The 18,351-nt window shown below is 43.2% G+C and overlaps 1 protein-coding gene across 2 annotated transcripts in view; it reads left to right on the top strand.

The window, feature by feature from the left end:
• Positions 1-797: 797 nt before the first annotated feature.
• The window catches only part of DPYD (dihydropyrimidine dehydrogenase), a 501,994-nt gene continuing 484,440 nt past the window's right edge, over positions 798-18,351 (top strand). The window contains exon 1 of one of the 2 annotated variants that reach the window (XM_028732753.2): positions 798-957. In XM_028732753.2, coding sequence (XP_028588586.2) covers positions 919-957 — 39 coding nt within the window. In that variant the 5' untranslated portion in view covers positions 798-918. Of the gene's footprint in view, positions 958-18,109; positions 18,247-18,351 lie in introns of those variants that run through there. The other variant, XM_077928465.1, reaches the window with a different exon arrangement.

The following is an 18,351-nucleotide window of genomic DNA, read 5'->3' as shown; positions in this document are numbered from 1 at the left end:
TTTATTTTTAATATTTTCTGCATATCCAAATTAACTTAATTTACTCATCTACTTTAAATATATACTCTTATAAAGCTGCAAGTTACTACAATAACCCTGCCAATGTTCTTATCTTTTTACAATTTATTTGTAAATATTCAGTAAACCATTTCCATTCTTTTATAAAACATTTGTTATCTTGATTTTTTATTTTTCCAGTAAGTTTCGCCACTTCTGCATATTTACTAATTCTTCTTTTGCCCGACAACAGATCAAAATAATATTGATTCCATCTTGAAAGAAAATTACAAAAACTATTAGGAGATAATTTGTGAGGGGCCCCCCAAGATTTCAACTGCCTAGGGGCCTCCACGGGGTTTAATCCAGCCCTGCGCCCTCACCAGAAAATCCTAGAAAGGCAATGTTTGAATTAAAAGGTGTCAACGAAAATGTGCACAGCCAAATCACTGAAATGCTCAAATTCTTACATATCTGTGTTCGCCGGTCTAAATGCTACATGCTAGTGTCAGATATCCTGCGACTGTAACTTTTGCATCGCTCTCTCTCTCAACAGTTTACAAAACTTAGATTTTAGTTACAGTATTTCGTTTTCCCTTTCCTTTTGCGTATGTTGCCTACATTGTTGCAAGCTGCACACGGTTACGCAATTAAGTAATCAATACCCCCCCACACACCCTCTTCTTTAAAGCAAGACCATGTCTGAATGTTTTCCTCCCTGCAAGCTCAGCAGAAAAGGCTAATTGGCTGAAGCCAGGAGGCAGCTGCGGAGCCGAAGGGGCAGCGCCGAGGAAGGTCTCCGCCGCGTCCGCCCACTGGGGGCGTTGCTGGGCGGGCTGGGTCCGCGTCGCTGCTTTCGCTTCGCCCGCTGGACGATTCCTGGAAGGCGGCGGCGAAAGGGCGGACGCGGCTGGCGCAAGTATGGCACGTTGGCTGAGCCGGGACCCCGTGGACATAGAGGTACGGCCGTGTCCTCGTGCAGGGGGGCGGCAGAGGAGGGCGCGCCAGGAGCCCTGTGGCGTCTGGAAACCGGGAAGAAGAAACTTGGGACCCCCCAAGGAGCCTCTGCTGCAGTCGCCAAGCATTGCAAGGTGTCCGGAGTCCTTGGTGGCCGCAGGCTTGACTTGTGCGCTCGAGGGATATGTGGGCCTCTGGGCATGTGCAGAGTGGGGTCCCCCCTCCCCGTGGCTGGTTATCAAGAGCGACAGGGGCTCCCCGCTTGTAAACACACTGGAGCCATTCCACATGTGTGCGCGCGGGGGAGGGGGGCGTGTGCGTAATGAAGGAGATTAAGCTCTGACTATCCCCTATGCCAAGGAACCTTTGCCAAAGGTGGACAGGTATCCGTAGGCAAGACCACAATGCAGTGGCCAAGCTACCCAGGCTGCAGAAGGGAGTGACTAGCCTGTGCCCCTTTTCCCCCTCCGCCAAATGTTGCTGAACTACAAATCCCATCATCCTTTGCCATTGGCCATGCTGGCTGAGGGTGATGGGAGCTGCAGTTCAACAACTCTGGGAGACCCACGGGTTTGTCACTCCTGCTTTTCCCAAGGGAAGGAAACCTCCGTTCTCCAAGCTGAGTGGTTCAGGCAATGTCATTTGGCCTGTATTTCTTGCCTATCGCTGTCTAGCCACCTGTGACTGCACAGGATAGTCTTTGGCAGACCAATATTTTCTGAATTCTCATCCTCTTCTGGATACATATAGCCTCATCTGGAGGTCAAAATGAAGAGATTCCGGAGAATCTTTTGATGCTTATGTCAGCAAATCCAAATAGTGCTCTTCTGCCCCATCTACCTATTTCTCAATATATTTCTAAATAAAATTTCACCAGCAGTGCAGTAAGCATCCTTTTTTTAAAAAAAAAAAGAAGAAGAAAAAGTAAGGGTGCTTCTGGAGTGTTGCTGTTTCGGGATGAGAGTCAATCACATACTGGCAAATTTTATTTGTTTTTATTTAATCGGTTATATACCGCCCTTCAAAATCTCTGGGTGGTTCACAGAGTAAAATATTATATAGAAACACAAGTAAATTAAAACAGTGAACCAATACCCTCCTTTCCCACAGGGACATATTAAAAGACTGTAGAATATTAATCAGCCAAAGGCCTGGTTGTGCAACGACAACTGATTTGATGCTCTTGAATAAAAAAAAACCTCTGCATCCTGCTACCCCTTAAAAACCAGAATTTTTTGATGAAAAAAGTGATGGCAACATGCAATTGAAAGAGTGGGATAACAATTGCTTGAGGTAGTATTGTCCAGCCTTTCCAAAACAAATCGGAACAAATGCTCAGTTTGATTTACTTATTTAAACCATTTCTATACAGTGGTACCTCAGGTTAAGCACTTAATTCATTCCCGAGGTCCGTTCTTAACCTGAAACTGTTCTTAACCTGAAGCATCACTTTAGCTAATGGGGCCTCCTGCTGCCGCCGCACCGCCGGAGCACAATTTCTGTTCTTATCCTGAAGCAAAGTTCTTAACCTGAAGCACTGTTTCTGGGTTAGCGGAGTCTGTAACCTGAAGCGTAGGTAACCTGAAGCGTATGTAACCCGAGGTACCACTGTACTGTGATATGTGTGTGTGGTACAAAAAAACTAAAGTAAACAAGCAACTGAACAACACATAACAATTATACAAAAATACATAGTTGCACATAAAAATGTTACATCAATTCAAATTTCCAAAATGAGCAATACACCCTTTTCGATACACCTCCCCTTTCAGCCTCCTGGCTCTCATACAAGGCTTCACATATCCACCTTGGTTGTCACCCAGGGCTCAAAGAAACTCACAGTTCACCCACAAATAAATTGTTGTGGTCGTCTAACCTGCCTGTAAACCTCATGCAAACAAATCGGGCGAATGCTCAGTTAACAGGTCATCTGGAAGTGACACAAGTCACATGTTGTTCAATGGGACTTATTTCAATTTAGACTGAGGCCTGAATTGGCAACTGGCTGCCTTTTTAAGGGACCCCAAGAGCTGAATCCAGAGTACTGCAATCAACATTCCCATTAAGTGGATTAATACTGGATGGAATTGTATAAGACAGAATCTGTCACTCTCTTCCTGACTGCTTCTCCCCTAAATCAGTCTGCTCAGGAGTAAGTGCTGGGTGTGCCAGTTTCCCATAATGCAGGGGCAGAATTTTTTTAAATTATTATTAAGTCAAGTAGTTGGGGAAATAGCATACCACTGGTGCCTGCAGCCAAAGCCCAAAGTGGGCAGTGCCCAAAGTGGGCAGTGTTTAGCATGTCACCCAAGGGTGCTTCCAATCTCTTTATAGGTGGAATGTGTGATACGTGCTGGGAACACTGCATTTGAGAAGTGAGACACATGGCATCCATCTTGAATTAGTAAAGCTTTTAACTCTCACAGACTAAATACAGAACATTGAAGGGGAAGGTCTGGAATATTCCCTGGGATGATTGTCACATGAAAAGTTCCTTTCAGACTATCCCAGAGCAGGGGATTAATCATTTATTTCCATGTTTATTTTAAAAGGCCAACATAACATCTCTAGAGATGCCAACCTCCTGAGTCCTTTCCCATCTAGTTTTTGATTCCTCATTGGTGGTGTATTGTGAAAATTATACTGTTGCGCAGTAGAATTTCTCCACACTTGCTTTGTTATGCAAGGGCTAAAGACTGCTGTTTGCAACAATTAGTTGCATTGGTGCTTCCTATGATAAACGCGACGGGCACAGTCCATCTGAAATCCTTGGGGATTTGTTCTGAAGAACCTAGATTGCCTGTGGTCCCTAGTGTATGTGTCTGCCGCCTATCTAGAACCATGCTTTTGACTTCAATACTTGCTGCATTATGTGGCTGCAGCCAATCTGGTCATTATATAAAGTAGGGATAGGGAACCTTTGGCCCTCTAGATGATGTTGGATTCCAACTCTCACCACCTCTCATAATTAGGGTTGCAACCCAATAACATTTGTAGGGACAAAGGCTCCAAACCCTGATATAAAATGTGAAGCAGCCCAGTACATAGCCCCCCCCCCCCCCCATTCTTAAAACTGGATCTTCTACAGTGGTGTGTCAGGGGTTAAAAAGTGCTTCTGAAGTTGCTATCTCCTGCCCCAGTGAGCTCAAATTGCCCATTAAGTTCTTAAACTTTTGTGTATATCTCCTTCAATTGAGGAAGTGCCAAGGACTGCTGATATCCATATCTTTTCCTTCCCCAAATTTGAGGCTCCCACCAACACTTCCAACATGGCTGGCTTGCCATAGACACTTTCATTTCACTTCACTTCTAATTTGTATACAGTCGTACCTCGTAAGTCAAAACGTTCGACTTCCAAAGCACAGCTTCTGATTGGCTGCAGGAAGCTCCTGCAGCCAATCAGAAGATGCGGACACACCGTCAGATGTTCGCCTTCCAAAAGAACGTTCGAAAACTGGAACACTCACTTCCGGTTTTCAATCGTTCAGTAGTTGCAACGTACAAGTTCCAGGGCATTGGAGAACCGAGGTATGACTGTACCACCTTTCTATATTACTATACACAAGGCGGTTTATAAGCTGAAGAAACAACAAAATAGACAACAAAGATCACACATGTAATAACAATCTGATCCAATACAACAAAGTCACAATAACTTTAAAATTGACAACTAGTATGAAAGAAAGCTGTATTCAAAAATCTTTAGAATATAATAGTAAACAGTAAAATTAAATATCAGCAAATAATAAACGGTTTACATTTGTCAATTACAATAAAGAATTACTACTCAATAAAAATAACAGCAAGTCACAATGCATAAAAATCCCAAACATACAAAGCCATATAAAAGGATCAAATTGGGAAACAAGGACACACAACTTATAACATATTTCTTAAAAAATATCCCTGAACTCCTCTCTTCCCAGCTGCTTCTGCTGTTCTCCAAGTAATGGTTTGGGAAGGGCTCCTAGGCCTGGAGGGTGGGGCAAGGCAGGTGGAAAAAGTCGTAGGCTGATGACCAGCACAAAGTCTCTCCTTACTTTGGAATCCTGAGGTGGTACTTGCGGGGGTGGGGGGTGGGCTTCTGCACCTCCCTGTGCTACTCAGTGTATGGATTTTACAATGCAATCATTTGTGTATCTTCTTAGAAATAATCCCCACTGAGTTCAGTGCTCTTTATGGGTGGCGCTGTGGGTTAAACCACAGAGCCTAGGGCTTGCCGATCAGAAGGTCGGCAGTTCGAATCCCCGCGACAGGGTGAGCTCCCGTTGCTTGGTCCCTGCTCCTGCCAACCTAGCAGTTCAAAAGCATGTCAAAGTGCAAGTAGATAAATAGGTACCGCTCTGGCGGGAAGGTAAATGGCGTTTCCGTGTGCTGCTCTGGTTCGCCAGAAGTGGCTTAGTGCTGGCCACATGACCCGGAAGCTGTACGTCGGCTCCCTCGGCCAATAAAGCGAGATGAGCGCCGCAACCCCAGAGTCGGTCATGGCTGGACCTAATGGTCAGGGGTCCTTTACCTTTACTATGTGTGATTAAGATTGCAGGCTTTGCTAGTGTTCTCGGCTGGCTAGGAGTAAAAATGGGTTGACCACATGTCTGTTGTCCTCAGCCTAGCATTTTATTCATCAAGACTGACCTGTGTCAACAGGACTTTGCTTAGGCAAGTTACTGGAAAATTTAGGACAGAGCAAGATAGCAAAATGTCACACTAGTCTAGCATTCCCCGCCACCCACCCAGCTGTGCCTGGGACCAGTGAGATGTGTGTGGGAAGCTTACAAGCAGGGTATAAAAACCAACAACACCACCCTAAAGACATGCATTTGGAAAATCCTCACAGCTATCCACACATTGTTGAATCCTAATAGCAGAATATGCAGCGCTTCTGAATGCTTAAGTTTGGGTTTTGAATCTCAAGACAGAATTATGTAATTGTAGGAGGTGATTTCTGCACAGACTTGTACCCACCAGGTGTTCAGGCAGAGAACTTCTTCCAAACTTGAGGAAGTGTTGTTTCTTTTATTTCAGGCTCCTGAGATGTCCCAGCTTAATAATATTGTGTGTAGCATAACTAATTTTTGTGGACTTCTCATTGGCAAGGCTAAAATGACACATGGTTCAGAGGGGTGGTATTGGTCCATGGTGGATATTTTGAGTGGGCATAGCAGAGGAACTGGTTTCTTAGATATCTCCTGTTATGAGGTGCAGAGCTTTTACAGATCAACCCCTGAAAGCTATAACAAGTCAGCATGGACTCTGGTTACAAGTCAGCCACATCAAAATGTTTTTGTCATGTTCTGTGCCCGTTGAACAGTCTTGAAGGACAGCTTCAATGCTCGGCAGTGGACAGCTGTAAATAAGCATACATCTAAATTAATTAGCACATGAAGATGAGCAATGGCCATTTTTTTTTACCCTCTGGAGATAATGGCTGTCTTAAATTTAGTTCATTAGGCTCACAGCTGGTGATACGATTAGAGTGCTGTGATCTTTTAATCTTAGCAATCTTCTAGCATTTCCCCATTTTTGACACACAGCTTTCACTGTATCACTTTAAAAAGACAACACCCCCACAAGCATTAACTGTGGCTATAAAATACTTGATTGTAGTAGGGCAGATGTCTGGTCAGCGTGCCAGAAGATCAGAAACGAAGTGGACAGTTTAACTTTCGAGTCACTTTTTTTTTTAAAGAATTCCTTCGTTGAAAGTTATCACTCAATAACAGATGGTGACATCTTCCTTTAGATCATACCCAGAATTAATATTTAACCACTAATGGCTTTTTGGTGTGTGTGGCTTTCTGTTCATGGAGTGTCAATGGATCTTTGCACATGCATGAAATATTGAAATCCTAAACATGTAAGAGCAAACTCTACTGATGCTGTGGTAGTTTAGTTCTGTTCGAAAGAAGTATTTAAGGTCACTACCTAAGTGAAGTCAAAACACAGAATTTTATTTTATTTTTTTACTCTGAGACAAATCTATTCAGGGACCCAGGATTGTGTTTACTTGAGTTGGTAATCTGTTCATAATTCAGTGCCCTTAACACCCCTGAGGTTTATGACTATGGTAATGTGTAACTCCCTTTCATTCCCATTGGGCTAGGAAGTGCTTTTGTCCTGCCCTTTGGTGGTGGTGGTGGTGGGGTGCTGTTGGAGATATTGTTAACGATTGATCCCACAATTGTTTTGAATGCAAACTTGCTTTCTCTGTAAAGTAAAAATAAAATAAAAAATGCTGCTTTTACAAATGCTGCATTTTTTTCTTTCTTTCCAAAGGATGTTTGCAAAGCTGCTTGGGAAGTGTGGTTCTAGGGGCTAGAGAGAGGGGCTGGGAAACACTATATGCACAGATTTACAAGCCATTGACAATCAGCAAGGAGCACACTGTGTAAGGGGCCTCTGCAGGCATAGCTGATTAGTGGTACCTACAAATCCCCTTTCATCCAAGCCTCACCTTGACTGGCATCTGGTGTGGGGTGCATGGGCACAGCCTGGCCAAAGTCGCCATGTGGGCCAAATCAGGCCAGCGTACCAGTGATTTCCCGCTCCTCTATCACACCCACCCAACCCATGTGCGCTGCACTTTAAATTGGCCTTCTTCCCCCTACCTTATAGGGAGATGACTGTGGACTCAGTACTGCATGTTGTCACATCCACTTTGCTTTGAGCATTTTATCTGAAAGCAAGTCCGCTGCCTTGCAGAACACCTTTGGGAGGACAAAAGGCTAAGGAGTAAACCTGACCAAAATCTGGAGTCCCTAAGATGGTTGGATAGCGCCTTTGTACGACTCCTTCCAGCGACTCCTGCAGCCAAGCTGGTGCCAAGTGTATTGCTCTGCTTTCCTTTGGACCACATCAGGGAGGCCAAGAGAGGAGTCTTGTCATCTGGGCAGCCTGGTACCTCCATGCACACCATCTAGGGAGGTCACTTTAAGTGCGGTTAACACAGCAGTTTGACTTCAGCCCTGGAGGTGCACCCGTTGTCTCTTGAGACAGAGGGATGCCAACACAGTTCCAATTTTCTTCAGTGAGATTTACTTACTAATGAAAATGCATAGGGTTCCCAAACTTTGGTGGTACCTAATCCCCAAGTGGGCAACATGTGAACCAGGAGCTGCAAGTGGCCCTCAACTTTCACTTAATTTCCCCAAAGCCTCCTGAAGCTGCCTTCATTCTTCTATCCCAACTGAGTTCTTGTTGTCCTACTGCTTCCTCCTTATTCTTACTGGCTTTTGAAGGTGTTTCCCTCTCTCTGCTTCCTGTGTTGTTTCAGAACAATTGGAAGGGCTGGTGTTTCTTTTGAGAAAAATGGTTTTTCTTAAACATTCCTCCTTGTTTTATACCTCCAGTGAAGTGGGGGATCACCCCAGGCAGCTGCTTCAGAACCATTCAGTTCTGCTATGTGCTGTGATGTGGGGTGTCAAGTTTTCCAAAGTGGCAAATTTTCCAGTGCTTTTATTTTTCCATGGAATTTTTCCATTCCATAACCTCATTAGTAACAACGAATGGTGCCAACTGCAAATACAATATCAGGTAAGCTTGGCAGATTCCAAAGGTGTTTTGTTTACTAAACAAAGTGAGCCTGGGAAAAGTTTGGAAAATCCCAGCTTATTGCTAACCCGTGTGTGTAGCACACTAAAGTAATTATTTTCTTTTGCTTCTTAGGACAGTAGCCATATTGGTCTGTTCTTTTAAAAAAACACAAAATCTTTCTGTGTATTTATTTGAGAGTAACCCCATTTAATATAGTGGTGGTGATTTCTGAGCAGACCTGCACATATTCCTGAGGGAATATGGCCTTTGGGAGAGAGAGAAAAGGGGTGCCCACCCTGATGTAATCAGCTTAATTCAGTTGACCAGCTAGTACTGACCAGTGACTTTGTGAATTGGTGGGACAGTTTCATCTTTCCTTTGTCCCCTGCATTTTTCTCTTTCTCTTTCTAGGATCCACCCACAATTAGGGCTGGGTGGTATACTGATATATCATCCAAAATCAGTTTGAAGTCCATATCATGATATTGGTTTCATAAATTTTGACCTAGCAATATATTGCAAATCATGATGTCTATGTGTGTGCTATGCAAAAATCACAATGTGATTTTGTGAGCCAATGTGAGCCAGTGCCTCTACATAGCTCCGTCCTTATTTCAGACTTTGTGATATGTGTTGGTTTATCGCGATGTTTAGCTGGTGATCTATCACAGTGTTGAAAACCAGATATCGCCCACCCCTATCCATAACTGAGTCTTTTCAAACATGTTCTGGAACTTGGGCGTAATACAAGATGAGCTGGAGCCACATGGTGCACATTTGTTTAATGAGTGCTTTGCAAAGCTCATGTTCTTTGACCTGTGACTATTTGGTTGAAGGATCTCTGTGTTAGAACAGACAATTAAGGCTCTCAAAGTAGTGACTTAAACGGCAAATCCTCTTGTGGCTGTGTACACATCACCGTTTGCTCTGGCTCCAGTGTGAATCCACCACCGGCCCCTGAAGCTGTGTTCACATGAGGTTAGCCAGATCTGTCCCATAGCTTCTTGACAAGTCCTGCTGATTCGATGTGTTTTCCCTCAAACCAGCTTCAATCTGATTTGAAAACATAAACTACAGTTAAGGTGAAGTGTGTACGTTTGAGACAGCCGTGGTACATGTGCAGACAAGTTTCACTGAGTTCTGGGGGGGGGGTGTAGGGGTGAGGGAAACCAAACAGGTGACACAGATCAGGTAAAGGCATCCCCACCCCATCACTGGTGTGTATAAAGGTAAGGTAAAGGGACCCCTGACCATTAGGTCCAGTCGTGACTGACTCTGGGGTTGCGGTGCCCATCTCGCTTTATTGGCTGAGGGAGACTGCATACACCTTCCGGATCATGTGGCCAGCATGATTAAGCTGCTTTTGGCGAACCAGAGTAGTGCACGGAAACGCCATTTACCTTCCCGCCAGAGTGGTACCTATTTATCTACTTGCACTTTGACGTGCTTTCGAACTGCTAGGTTGGCAGGAGCAGGGACCGAGCAATGGGAGCTCACCCCGTCGCGGGGATTCGAACCGCTGACCTTCCGATCAGCAAGTCCTAGGCTCTGTGGTTTAACCCACAGCGCCACCTGTGTCCCCCACAGTGCCACTTGCCTGGGGGACGGTGTGTATAGCGAGGTGCAAATATGATTTGCAATGCAGCAGGGGAAAATGACCTTGCTGCATTTTAAGCCGCTAACGTGTGTCTTGCCTAGGTCAGTGACCCATGGATTACACATTTAACCATGCTATCCTACACACATTTACTCAGAAGTAAGGTAAAAGGTAAAGGACCCCTCGATGGTTGAGTCCAGTCAAAGGCAACTACAGTATGGAGTTGTGGCGCTTTTCTCGCTTTCAGGCTGAGGGAGCTGGCGTTTGTCCGCAGACAGCTTTCCAAGTCATGTGGCCAGCATGACTAAACCGCTTCTGGCACAACAAAACACTGTGATGGAAACGAGAGTGCACGGAAATGTCATTTACCTTGCCACTGCAGCGGTACCTATTTATCTACTTGCACTGGCGTGCTTTCAAACTGCTAGGTTGGCAGAAGCTGGGACAGAGCAACGGGAGCTCACTCCGTTGCGGGGATTTGAACCGCTGACCTTCCGATTGGCAAGCCCAAGAGGCTCAGTGGTTTAGACCACAGCGCCACCCGCGTCTCTCAGAAGTAAGCCCCACTGAGCTCAATAGGACTTGCTTTTAGGTCAGTTCCAAGACTGCAGCCTTAGTTCTGTGCTTCTAGTTGTTTACCTCTGCCCTGGTTTATTTAATAAGGCTCATTTCATAATTTATGGAGTATGACTCTTTAAAATAACATTTTGACCAGATTCTTAAGTTTCCCATGGAAGAAAAGGAACATATTAAAAGTCCATTAATAAAATTGTCTGCTTTGACAGCTTTTCTTTTTTAAAAAAACAAAAACAAGAAATGGAACCCCAAACAGAATTAATTTGTTGATTATTTTTAAAGTTGTCACAGCTTCTTGAAAGAGCTATCATAGATAGATAGTTTTAGTATTTCCTCTTTCTTAAAAAAATGTGTGAAAAACAATAAGAAACCTAGAATTTCTATTTGAAATGTTTCATTGACAACCATTTTTCATATAGGTTACTCTTATCCGCACATTTCTGTTCATCTCAGTTTGGGTGTTCTAGTCTTTCCTGAACTGCTGAACAAATGCAGCGGGCATCAACCTTTAGAAATGAATTGAAAACTTTAAATGATTAAAACCAAACAACCTTTCATTGTGCTTTGACATGGTAACTGCAGAAAATAGCTCTGTTGGGTAGATGTCTTTAATATGTTTGTGGTTGTTGTTTTTTTAAGCTCACAAAGATCTATTATCAAGTTTTTAGAAACAGCAAATTTCAGCTTGCATGGCTTTTCTTCTTCCTTGTATATTTAGTATGCACATCCTTTTGTCTATGACTTCATTTGTTTGTTGTTAAAATATGATGGGTGAGTTTGTTACATTGCCAGCTTTTATCTGTTGCTGCTCCTTGCCTTTTTTATATTAAATTTATGTGTCTGACTCTGGTTTGGCCAGATATATGGATTATGTGTCATTCCCAAGGTAGTTTGGAAAAGATCCTCCAGATTGCTTCAACTTTTTGGCAATTTTTCTCCTGTCTTCCACAGTGACACATTTTCATTAAGTCCTTGATCCAGGATGACCCTGTGGGAGCCTTCTCCTTCATTGTAAGGCAATCTTTCCTGGCTAACAACATAGGGTCTGTTTGTAGCAAGCTTTTTTTTTATTACTATTTTAAAGAGCACTTTGATAAGCACTAGGTTCCTGATGAAGCCTATTGTTCCTCCACTCAGAGACCTCGGCTTGGTTGCCAACTCCAGATGTTCCCTTTGCAGTGGAAGGGCTCCCAAGAACAAAACAAATCTGTTTCTGCCTTTATTTCATGGCACTTGGAATATCTCTTTTGTCTGCTACCTTGAAAGAAGGGCAGAATGCAAATGCAATGAATGAAAATTAAAAGAGTATCTGTATGGCATGTGCATAGAGCTGTCATAAAACTGTTAACTCATATTTTTCTCTGTGAATTGGAAGGGAAGTGCAATAAAACGGGATCCAGAGCTAAGCTTCCATAGGTTTGCTTGCTGGAAGACTCTTAGCCTCTTCTCAAGTTTTCTTTCCTAACCTGCAAAATGTGAATATCAGAGGCTGTCTTTCGTAGGATTGTTATGGATGAATAAGGTAAGAAAATAAAGTGGGCCATAAAAGCAGTTTGAGGGGAAATGAAGTTACTTTGCAGTTAAGATTATTCACATGTAAGGTTGCACGTAGCATCCTGAAAGTTGAGAGAATAGTTTAGGGATGGATTTACAGCACAATGGACAGCAGCCATAGCAAGAATTGAGCATCTGGTACGCGGAAACAAATGACATTCTTTTGGCTAATTCCTGTTCAGATTAGCAGAGAGTGCCTGGCACTGCTTAGGAACTTGAAAAAACTAAAATAATATTGTGGGGTGTTTTTTTTTTAATGGTTAGTGTAATTTGTGAGTTTGTGCGTGCGTGCGCACGCGCACACACACACACGCATACACTGTTGCCTGGCTCATTGCATCCAATGGCATCTGATTATAAGTGAAAACTGCCTCTTCAGCTTGCAAAACCTTATTTTTAACTGTCATGCCATCTTGGTCTGCCATCTTGATTCAAAACAGAGTACGGCATCCAAGCACAGAAGGAGACTGCTTCATCCTACGTCAGGAACTCCTGTGCCAAGTTAGGCAATGCGATCTTGAGAGGCATACACATGGGCGCAGTTGTGACTTGCCATGCCATATTGGGCAACAATCCCTTCAGAACCACCCAGATCAGTGCGGTTTTGACAAAGTTCCACCAAATGGTGGGAGGGTGCAAAGAGGTTCTGCTGCTACCCCACCAAGTGGGTACTGAAGGGGCTGAGCCAGGGGGGCAATGTAGAAGGCCCTTCTGGAGCTCTTGTCTAGGGGTGGCACCTGGAAGATCAGGATTTTGATTCTTGCATTACAGAGGGTTGTACAAGATGATCCTTAGGTGCCTTCCAACTCTACAATCCTGTAAATGCCTTTTTCTTTGGGGGCAAGAGGTGAGATCGTGATTGATTTTGTGTTTGTGTTGTGTGGTTTCTGGTTGCCTTTTATCTCTGCTGTGCTTGTGGGTTGGCTAAAGTATGATGCTAAAAATAGTTAAATTTTCTTAGTTGTACATTCCCCCCCCCCCCCCAGTTTTTGAGTTAGCTGTTGTTGTTAATTGCTGAGTGGATTGCGTAATGATGTTATTGAAATTAGATACTGTTAATTGACCTATTCAATAGGCTATATAGGTATGTTTTACGCTTAAACTTTTGATAAACACTTGGCTTGTCAGTGGTGTAATGCATTTTTTTAATAGCTAAAGAATTTGTGCTGCTATTGTATTTAGATTGTTGTCACTTGATTTTATGTGAATTGCTTTCAGTACAATCAGTGTGATCCAATATATGTCTACTCATAATTAAGTTCCATTGTTTTCAATTGGACCTACTCCCTGGTAAGTGGGTATAGGATTGCAACCACTGTATTTGTGGAATATGCAGCGTGTGAGAAATCAAATGACCAGGACTATGACTACACAAGAACAATTAATATAAGGAAACTTTGATTTTAATTTAAACAAGCAACAAAAATCTGACCTCTTATACCCTTAAATTTAAATTTTTGCAGCTGTAGCTTGTGATGCTGTTTTGAAGCCGAAAGGAGACTTTAGTTTGTACTATAATGAAGAGATGTGGATTTCTTCGTATGTATGAATTAGTCATGCATCATAAGGGTCATATGAATGATTACCAAGGAAGTCAAATTTCCTGTTTTATGTTTGTTTTTCTGAGTACGGTGTTTCATCCTTAAGAATTGCCTGCCATAGAAACACTTAATGGGTGGAGACAAAATTAAAGTGTTACTTGATTAGAAAGCCACATGGCATATCACATTTTCCTCTGCAGCTCTTGTTTCTGACTTAAGACATTCTTCTCTCTTCTCCCCACCCCAAAACTGTTATCTTCAAAGAACTGACCATATAATAAGAGGTGGCCTGAATACAATATAAAATTTCCCTGCATTCTAAGGCAAATTTTACCATGCATTAATTTACGCCCATGTGAACAGGGCTTCTGAAAGACTAGCAATTTGAAATCTGGTCACTGCAAGATTTTCAAACCAAGAAATAGTGCCCAAGATTTCTTTTTTCTTCCACTTGTGCCATGTCTTCTAAATGTAAGCCTCTGGGCGGGAGCTGCCTTATCTTACTGCTTTATCAGACATGGCTTCCCCCAAAGAACTGCTAAGGGTGCTGGGAGTTGTTCAGAGACCCCATTCCCCTCACAGAGTTATGGTGCCTTGAGTGGTTTTAACAGCCAGTCCTCCTTCCTTGGGAACTGTAGCTCTGTTGAGGGGTCTCCTAACAACTCTCATCACCCTTAACAAATTACAGTTCCCAGGCGGCAAGCCATGAAGTTTAAAGTAGCATTTAAAAAAAAGGTAAAGGATCCCTGACAAGTCCAGTCACAGATGACTCTGGGGTTGTGCTCATCTCGCTTTACAGGCCGAGGGAGCCGGCGTTTGTCCGCAGACAGTTTTTCCAGGTCATGTGGCCAGCATGACTAAGCCGCTTCTGGCGCAACAGAACACAGAAACCAGAGCAGCACATGGAAACGCCATGAGCAGTACCTATTTATCTACTTGAACTTTTTGGGGGTCGTGCTTTCAAACTGCTAGGTTGGCAGGAGCTGGGACTGAGCAACGGGAGCTCACCCCATTGCAGGGATTCGAACCGCCAAACTTCTGATTGGCAAGCCCAAGAGACTCAGTGGTTTAGACCACAGTGCCACCCACATAAGTACAGTGGTACCTCGGGTTACATACGCTTCAGGTTACATACGCTTCAGGTTACAGACTCTGCTAACCCAGAAATAGTACCTCGGGTTAAGAACTTTGCTTCAGGATGAGAACAGAAATCACAGGGCGGCAGTGCAGCAGCAGCAGAAGGCCCCGTTAGCTAAAGTGGTGCTTCAGGTTAAGAACAGTTTCAGGTTAAGAACGGACCTCCAGAACGAATTAAGTATGTAACCAGAGGTACCACTGTAAGTAGCATTAAGGTAAAGGTAAAGGTACCCCTGCCTGTACGGGCCAGTCTTGACAGACTCTAGGGTTGTGCGCTCATCTCACTCTAGAGGCCGGGAGCCAGCGCTGTCCGGAGACACTTCCGGGTCACGTGGCCAGCGTGACAAGCTGCATCTGGCGAGCCAGAGCCGCACACGGAAACGCCGTTTACCTTCCCGCCAGTAAGCGGTTCCTATTTATCTACTTGCACCCGGGAGTGCTTTCGAACTGCTAGGTTGGCAGGCAGTAAGTAGCATTAGAGTGCTTTAAATGTATAGTGTGGACAGATGTGGTCCAGGATTGAAACTGGCTTATCGTGTGGAGAGCAGGACCCTGTATGGCTGATGGTTACTCCTGTAGACATGGGACCCCCTGAGGCCATGGGGTGTCCATGCGGCATGCAGTTTTCAGATGTTACGCTTTTTCCATGTCACTTCTGGCAGCCTCCCTGTGGAGGCCGTGGCGTCTGAATAGGCTGAGAGTCAAACGTGTTTTACCACCACCGTGACATTCAAATAGCCTCCATGTTTGTTGATCACCCTTGGGGATGGTATTTTATGTAAATAGGACCTTGTTCTTGGGGCCTAGCCATCCTGCGTTTCACCGTAGAACATTTCCGCATCTTTACTTAAAGCATCGGGGAGAAAATGAGCAGGTTTTTGTTTGTTTAACCCTTCAGCAGTGGCAGAGTTCAAAACAAAAGCAGCTTTCTCTACCCCCCTCCCCGTTCGCAGTTGCCTAGCAACCTCCCTCCCCTTTATTAGCATACAGTTTAATTCCTTTTTATTACAGGACTAAGCCACGTTAAGCATTCTTGTTCAGCCCAGTGCAGGTTTTGGCAAGCATTTGACTTGGCAAAAAATCAGAGAGAGAGAGAGAGAGAGAGGAGAAAATATGTGACTGAAGCGGGCTGGGGGGAGAGAAATAAAAAAAGGAGAGAAATTGTTTGGCTTTAAAAGGCATCCTCACATGCTGAGCAAATAAAATTGTCCATCGCCCAGCTTTCATTTTTTGCTGTTTTGGGTTGAAACCAGTGAGCGAACTCTTCTATGTCTGTATGTCAGCTGAGGTAATTCCACACAGAACGGGGACCTTTTTCCGGCCACCATGGTTAAAAGTGTTAATAATAATACAGTGGTACCTCAGGTTAAGAACTTAATTTGTTCTGGAGGTCCGTTCTTAACCTGAAACTGTTCTTAACCTGAGGTACCACTTTAGCTAATCACCACCGTGTGATTTCTGTTCTCATCCTGAGGTAAAGTTCTTAACCCGAGGTACTATTTCTGGGTTAACCTGAAGGGTCTGTAACCTGAGGTACCACTGTAATTTTTCCACCCTGAGGTCCGAGAACGGGTTGCAACAATTAAAACACAATGAGCCTCTCTTCATAGAAAGGTTAAGGAAGGCTTTCTTGCTGTTCAGGAGACCTGAAATTTGCACTTGTCCCTTCCCCCCTCAAGATACTTGCAACTATAATAGGATTGCCTAGAATTTTATTTTAACTCTGGCTTATCATGGATCTCAACATTAAAGGGAAAGGGCTGTTGGAGGCAGGCTTAGGACCTGCGGCTCTGAGGCGAGGAGGAGGTAGACTTCAGAAGAAGAACTGAAGCTGCCTCAGGCACTGCATCTATCAGTTAGTAAGAGAAAGTAGGCAGAGGAAAGCAAAAATCACATGGAGCTGCCTCAGGCCTTGACTGTACTGGCCAGTTGGTCGGAGATACGTTGAAGGCTGTTTCAATGAGCTGAGGGCTGCCAAGGCTTCATGGGGGGACTCGCTACATTGGGAGCAGGGATAAATGGATCCTAGTCTGGATTATGCAGGTCCAGGATAATTATCTTTTTCCTGTAACTGCAGGCGTGCCTGCTGGAGTCCAGAAAAACGTTCAGGCTCCTTCCCAGTCTGTGTTAGGCAATGTGAATAATGATATATGCTCAGTATATACCCTGACGCACCGTCACAATTCTGTATCTTCTCCTCACCGTTTTTAAGCCTTTCCAGTACTGCCTTTTCAAAACTCACAAGAATAGTTTGACAATGTGAGTGAGTGAATTATTTTCGGCTGGCGAGGGAAGCAATACAGAGGCAGGACCTCTTCTGCATCTTCTTGTCTAACACCCAGAGATGCATTGCCTTCTCATGGATGCTGAAGTGTAACAGCCAAAGCCACCCAGTTGCAAATACATGCTTACATTGAACTAGTGCAAATGCTACCTTGTGATTTTTTTTTCTTAAGGTCTTGAAAAAAACAACAACAATTGCCAAAGCTTGTCTATTTCTTCTCCTTGTGTTTATTCCAAATTTTAAAATTGGAAGCAGGGTGGATTTGATTTAAATCAAATTGATTTAAATCACTAGTCAGTAAGACTTGATTTAAATATTTATTTATTTTTTACAAAAAGACTCATTCTTGCTGTTATAATCTTAATATTTGCAACCAGATGAAGGTTTCATTTTTGGAATAATAAATTTTCAGAGTAGTTTTTATAGTTAAATCAAAAATTACTGATTTGGATATACTATTAGAAATACATGAACAGATAATTAGGAAATTATTGCGAGGTTTAATAAATTAACCGTTTATATTTGGACAACTTTTCTGCTGTACTTTATTGAAAGGAGAAAAATAATCATTTCCTTAATACAATTAAACAACTTATTTAACTAAAACAATAACATTATAGCATGTTTGTTAACTGATGTGGTGAATTTTTTTAAAAAAAGGAAACTTTGAGTTTTAGCACACATGAAAAACTTAAGACAAATCCTTACTTCCTGACGAATAGCCTTAGGACTATAATGTAACTTAAATAGAAAACTATCTTTGGAAATATTTTTCCTCCAAATGCATTTTATTTTAAAAATCTGATTAAAATAAAAAAAACCTATTTTTTAATTATCATTTTTTAATCATTGATTTTTATCCACCCTGATTGGAAGCATTGTCATAATTGTCATATATTTGTTGCCCCTATTAGATGGGTGCTTATGGGATGTTAACAGGCACCCATGATGTCATACAACTATGAAATCAGAGTGTCCCAAGGCTCTAGAGCACTCCTTGCTGTTGGCAACTACTACTGCTGCTGCTGTCAGAAATAGCAAACTACATGGCCAGTGACTGCCTGGAAAAAGTAAGTGTGACCATTTATTGCATTAGAACTGATGAGGCCCACTCATTTTTGGCTGGCAAAGACTTGGAACAAGTAACTATTGGATCTTTGTATGGCAAAGTGTGG

This window comes from Podarcis muralis, chromosome 5, assembly GCF_964188315.1.
Source record: "Podarcis muralis chromosome 5, rPodMur119.hap1.1, whole genome shotgun sequence".
In the NCBI taxonomy this organism is placed as follows: domain Eukaryota; kingdom Metazoa; phylum Chordata; class Lepidosauria; order Squamata; family Lacertidae; genus Podarcis; species Podarcis muralis.
The sequence above is the reverse complement of the archived record's forward strand: the minus strand, read 5'-3'. Positions and strand labels throughout refer to the sequence as shown.